Source organism: Lipotes vexillifer, unplaced genomic scaffold, assembly GCF_000442215.2.
Source record: "Lipotes vexillifer unplaced genomic scaffold, Lipotes_vexillifer_v1.1 scaffold205, whole genome shotgun sequence".
In the NCBI taxonomy this organism is placed as follows: domain Eukaryota; kingdom Metazoa; phylum Chordata; class Mammalia; order Artiodactyla; family Lipotidae; genus Lipotes; species Lipotes vexillifer.
In genome coordinates this window covers 2,559,224-2,565,209 of record NW_006781396.1, presented here as the reverse complement: position 1 = coordinate 2,565,209, position 5,986 = coordinate 2,559,224, and the positions used below count along the sequence as shown (strand labels likewise).

The 5,986-nt window shown below is 59.0% G+C and overlaps 1 protein-coding gene across 1 annotated transcript in view; it reads right to left on the bottom strand.

Annotated features, from left to right (window-relative positions):
* The window catches only part of TBATA (thymus, brain and testes associated), a 12,142-nt gene that overhangs the window by 1,757 nt on the left and 4,399 nt on the right, over positions 1–5,986 (bottom strand). The window contains exons 4-7 of the mRNA XM_007454702.1: positions 5,727–5,806; positions 4,389–4,562; positions 2,341–2,422; positions 1,404–1,548 (exon numbers count right to left, since the gene is read on the bottom strand). Of these exons, the coding sequence (XP_007454764.1) occupies positions 1,404–1,548; positions 2,341–2,422; positions 4,389–4,562; positions 5,727–5,806 (481 nt within the window). The remainder of the gene's footprint in view (positions 1–1,403; positions 1,549–2,340; positions 2,423–4,388; positions 4,563–5,726; positions 5,807–5,986) is intronic.

The window sequence follows — 5,986 nt, the reverse complement described above, 5'->3', positions numbered from 1 at the left end:
TTTTTGCGGTATGCGGGCCTCTCACTGTTGTGGCCTTTCCTGTTGCGGAGCACAGGCTCCGGACGCGCAGGTTCAGCGGCCATGGCTCACGGGCCCAGCCGCTCCGCGGCATGTGGGATCTTCCCGGACCGGGGCACGAACGCCCGTCCCCTGCATCGGCAGGCGGACTCTCAACCACTGCGCCACCAGGGAAGCCCTCAGCGAGCCTTTTGATGCACCCGATGTAATTTTTCCTCCCTGTGATTCCAGGAGAGGGTGTTTTGCGAAGGTGAGACAGAGGCTCACAGATGGGAGGTGGCTTGCCTAAGGTCACAGTGAAACTGCCTTACCACTGTGCCACCCCTGGTCTCAAGGTGGAAAAGAAAAACAAGTCCAGGGCCAGAGCAAGCACCCACACCTTCAGCACATCCAAGCCAGCACAGCAAGCCGCCCCCTTCTCAGCAATCCACCCACCTGCGCTCCAGCCACTCCCAAATTTAACATTCCCTAACGCTTCCCATTTCTGACTTCTACTCCTGACTTTCCCCACCCTCTCATTTGCTTGTTCAAATCCTATCCATCCCAGCAGTGTCCCCAGGTGCTATCAGACATACGTAGGGGACTGTTGGAAATACACATCTCCGCGTTCACCCCCACCCTACTGTGTGACAATCTCTAGGCATCTGCCTTTTCAATAAGCTCCCTGGTGAATCTGAGCGCTGCTGGGCTTGGAAGTCAGATAAGCCTAAGCCTGAACCCCAGCTTTTCTGCTGCCCAGCTGCGTGATTTGGGGCTGTCATTCAACTGTTCCTGAGCCTCAGTTTTCTCATCTGTAAAATGGAGGTAATACTGCCTCCGTGGGTGGCTGTATGGACTAGAAATGTGTTAAACACCCAGCGGTGTCAGGCAAACATAGTGGGCACTCAGGATTGCTGGTCCCATGGCTGACACTCAGGCCCCACTCCCCTGCTGTGTGCGGACTTCCCTCATCTTCCCTTTCCCCAGCTCATCATTAATCCTTCTCTCCAGCCATGCAGAGGACTTAATACCGGCATAAAGGTCCTTCTGCCTGCCTTGTATCACCGTTCCTTCTCTGCTTGTGTCTTCCCAAAGACCAAGAGCTCCTGGAGAGCTAGATGTGGCTTACCCAGCCTTGTCTTGCTATAACTGACACAGGTCACCCCCTTAGCATCCCCACAGCTGGCCCCTGGAGTCTGGTCTGGCAGAGTAAGCTTTCAAGCCGCATAGGTAGAACTGGGGGGGTTCCAGGGGAGAGCATGGGCCTCTCCCTCCAGGACAGGCTTAGGCAGCCCAGGCTCTGGCCAGCACCGGGCTCCCTCCTCTGGCCTCCACTGGCCTCACCTGGGAGGACAGGTGGCTGAATGTTAGGGAGGAGAGGGGCAGCTGAGGGGTGCGAAGCCCACCTGTAGGGTAGCTGTTGCCTCTCTTGAAGTGGTTCTTGAATTTCCTGGAGCTGGTTCAGGAGTTTTTCTGCTGGGATGGAGACTAGGGCCTGGGGAAGGAGCTGAGCCACTGCTGTCTGCAGGAGGCCTAGTGCCATGTCTTTCTCTGTAAGCACAGCGGGGGGAGAATCCTGAGGGGCGAGACCTCGGCCCCCATCCTGCCGCTACGTGGGAAAGTCAGGGAGCGGGGCCTCCAGCTCTTCTGCCCAGTGGGCCCAGACGGCCCTCTCTAACCATCTCACATTCTGTTCTCGGGGGCCCGTGGGGAAGGCCACACTTCTCTGGCCCCTGTGTGTGCAGCGTGCCTCAGCCTTCCACACCTCTCTCGAGAGTCCCTGGTTCTTGGTTCACCTGCCACCTCGCCCCCTGGCCCCCTGGGAAGCCTGCTGGGGACCCGCCCTCTCCCCCCCTCCTCCACTCTCCCGTCCAATCAGCTCTCTGGCTCTCATCACTCCTCACCATCCCACTTAGATACACCCTCCACCTGCCGCCCCAGTGAGTATGTGTACATCCATTTACGTGTTCATGTGCACGTGTGTGCGCTCTTATGTATGTGCGTTTGCATCTCTGTGCATGTGCATTTCCCACAGTGGTGGATACTGCTAAGTATGGTCTTTGAATGTCTCCCTCCCAGGGGCCGAGGCCTACCGTCAGTGTGGAGGAGGGGGTCCCCTCTAAGGAGCAGGGTCGTGGAAATCCTGCTGAGGAATGTGGAGGAGGGAGCAGTGGCGTTGTGTAGCTGGAAGAGATTAGTTTGGGGCTCCAAAAAGGTGGAGAGGCCCCCGTGTAAGGCCCTGGGGTGGGAACCTAGTGACACCTGAGTCCCGCAGAAACAGTGGACACAGCCCTCCGCGGTCTCCACTCAGACGAGGTTCTGGGCCCGGGACTGTGTCCTCACCCTTGGGGGGCGCGTAGAGTAGCCAGAACTGGATAGCATTCAAGGAGTCTGTTTGCAGGATTTGAGAAAGCAGCTCCAGGATCTGTGGGCAGGACGACAGGCCTGAGTCAGCTTGGCTGGACAGCATGTTGTAGCTGGCTGCACAGCTGCCTCCCCCGCGAAGTGGTCTCCCAGAGCCCTTGCTTGGCTAGACGGGTCCCCACGATGGTCCCTGCCTCCCCTCCGCATGGGACTTTACACTTTGTAGAAAGCTTTCTCTGCCTACAGCCCTGGAGGAAGATTCTTAACCTCCCTACTGGGCAGATGAGGCATCTGAGGCCTCGAGAGAGGAGGACACCTCGCAGAATCACCTCAGAATCAGACACCTGGACCCCTCGTCCCTGAGCCCTCCTTGGGCTGGTTGTACCCCAAAGTCCCTCACTGGGAAGGCAAGGTCAGGGCTGGCCCGTCAGCTCCTCAGAGACGCACCGAGTCCCGAATGCTTGGGTCCTTGGTGTGGGGATTTCAGGGACCCCACGGGCCTCCCCTCCCTGAAGTTCCCAAGTTCAGAGATTGGAGATGTTAGCAAAGAGGTGGGGTGATCCCCGTGGGCGGCCTGAGGGTCGGAGTCAGCTGGTTCTGTGCCCTGCTCGGCCGGGGGCTCCTTCCCGCCCGGAGCCCTGTGCTCTTCGCTCCCAGCCGCCTTCTCTGCCTTCTCAGCCTCCGGCATCTTTGCTATTTCAGGGCCCTTTCCCCGCGGCGTCCTCCAGTCGGGGATCATCGGCAAGAGATCCAGCTCTGTCTTGGAAGGGCGATGGGGGCTCCCTAGGCCAGGCTGCTGCTGGCGGCTGTGCCTGTGTGGAGCTGGGGCCCACAGGGGGAGGCAGAGCCCCCGGAGTCCTAGGAAAGTGGGGTTCCCTCAGCGCTTGGTGGTCAGTCTCCCCAGGACCCGAGGGGCGCTGTCAGTGCCCAGCAGGTCTGCCTCATCCCTGGCAGAGCGGGAACTGGGCCGGGCCTCTCCCCAGGCCTGCGACTGCTAGGCTGCCCACCCTCACCCCCGGGTACCCGCCCCCTGAGGTGACCCCCACCCCCATCTGCCCGGGGTCCCTCTCCATTCTCCGCATCCAACTTACCTGCCCTGTGCCCCCTCCCCACAGGACCCGAGAACCTATTTCCAGGGAAGGTGAGGCCGCCCTGTGGTGGAGAAAGCACTGTGTTCTAGCCCCTGCTATGCTGCGCCCTCTCCGGGGACCTGGGCCGTGGGCTGTCACCCGGCAGGGCCTCAGCCTCCCCATCTGTGGAATGGGGTCCTGTCTGCTCTATCTATTCCCTGAACTGTCGTGAGGCTCCAAGGGGACTGCGTGCTTTAAAGCACTGGTCACAGGGAAGGTGTCAGGATGCTGTCATGGTCTGGCCTCTCCTGGAGAATGTGTGCGCCTTTGAACAGAGACTCTCACTGCCTCGTCCACCAGCACGACTCCTGCCTCTCAGGCTCCCATGGGACACTCGAACACAGAGCAGGGGGCTTTATGCTTCACTGCAGCACAGACCAGACGGCTCCAGGGTGTGGGGAGGTGGCTGCGACCAGCCTTGCAGGCCGCGGGGGGGTGGGGTGGGGGGGTGGGTGGGGGCAGCAGGCTGGGCGTGGTGATGACACGCCAGGCAGGGCCTCCACCTCCAGGCTTCTCATTCCACCGCCGTGGCTCCCTTCGCTAACACGTCAGGTGCCACAGCTGGACCAGACCTTGTGACAACGTGTCCGTGCTCCCAGTTTGGCTAAGTCATGGAACTAAGGTCCCGAGAGGGAAAAGGACTTAGAGAGGGAAAGGCTCAGACAGAAGGCTAGAGGCAGCTGGGGATTGGAATCCAGGCTCCTGACTCCCAGGTCTGGGGTTTTCGAGCCTTATGGTCTCAGGCGCAAGGTTCCCTGGGAGAAGCCAGGCTTGAAAGCAGTTTGCAAGGGTCCTAGTTGGATCCCTGTGAGCCTGGGACCAGGTACCACCATGTTCTCTGCCCTCAGACTAGGGCCTCTGTAGGGTCCGCAGCCCCCAACCTTCCCAGCGCCTCACCAGCAACTCCTGATCCTGTAGGATGAAGGTCTGGCCTCTTCCATCTGTGCTCGCAGGGTGGTTTCGTACGCCCTGGCGGGAGTGGCGGCGGGCCGTGGCCCGGGTGGAAGCAGGGATGAGCCTACCAGTCTCTGCTGAGTACTTTGCCCCCTTCTCCCGCTGAGGCTCCTCCTTCTGCTGGGAAAAAAGCACCCGGAGACTCTCGGCAGAGAGGGAGAAAGAGGAGAAAGCAGAGGGGACCAGGGGGAAAAGAAGAGGAGGAGGCCAGGGACCCAGGATATCACCGAGGCCAGCCCGACCCTGTCCTAGACCCCTCTTGCCAGTGGGGTGGCCCTTCCATTATAGCTATTGCTCTTCCTGCTGGAATTTCATCGAATGTTGGCTCCCCGCCATGGTTCTCGGGTGGTCCTTGTACTTCTTCTTGGGTGGGCCCTCCCCATGCCCCTCCCCCCAGCCCATCAGAGATTTGAAAACAGTATCCTGCCTTGGTGTAGGATACTGTCCCCCACAGCTTGCCATCCTTTCTTTGCCCTGGGAAACCTTCCTGAGCCAGGCCTGTGGGCACAAGGCCTAGGACCTCCTGCCCCTGGAACTTCAGTTAAGACTGGTAGTATCCTTCTCCCCATTTTAAAGATAAGAAAACTGAGACCCAGACAGCTTAGCTGAGTTGCCCTGAGTGTCACAGTGAGTTGGCTGCAGAGCAGGGACGAGAACTCTGTTGCCCAAGATAAGGGCAGGACCAGACTCAGCCGCAGAGGTCCGGGCCTGTCCTAGGACCAATTTCAACCACCTTCAAGCTGCCTCCCACTTGTCCTTATTGGTTTATCAGCACATAGCACCCAGGAGGCCACCCCCGTTCTGTCTGAAATTCTTCAGGGATTTTCCACCCCTTCTCAGATTAGACATGAAACTAAGTTCAGAAATGAGAAACAAGCTGATCTTGCCTACGTCCAAAGTCAGCCCTTCTCCCACCTTCTCCCTCACTGCTGCCCACTTGTACCCTGTTATTCAGCCCTCTGGTCTCTAAAGATGCCCTGCATTTTCCAGCTTGTGAGCCTTTATGCTGTGTGCCTCCACTAGGTACGCCTCTCCCCATCCGCTTCTAAACTATGAGCCCTTCTTGGATTTCTCCACCTGGTACGTTCTGTCCTCTGAACCCTCACTGGGACCCTCCCCCTTGGGTTGAATTCATGGGCCCCTTCCCCTGTGCCAACAGTAGCGCCTCTCAGGAAGGCTCGCTCTACACTGATCTGCTGGAAGCCACGTGGGAGGGATTTAGTTACAAAGGAGTGAGTCCATTTCATCTCTTCTCAGACAGCTGCTTGGTTCTGCACCCACCTCCTTGCTCTTCAGCTCATTTTCCTTGGTGAAGATGGCCGCCCGGGAAGCCAGGTCTTTCAGCTCCTTCCTCCGGGCCTCTGGAAGGAGGGGACGAGATCCGGCCAACTGATATCTGGGGCTCTTCTCCTTGCCCTCCCTATACGCTGGGTGTGGGGAGGACTGTAGGTGGAAGAGCCTCCTCTCCTTCCCGTCTCCCTGCCCTGCATCTTAAAGGGAAGGGTAGTTTCACCGGGGAGGTGGTGCCCTTGAGGGAAAGA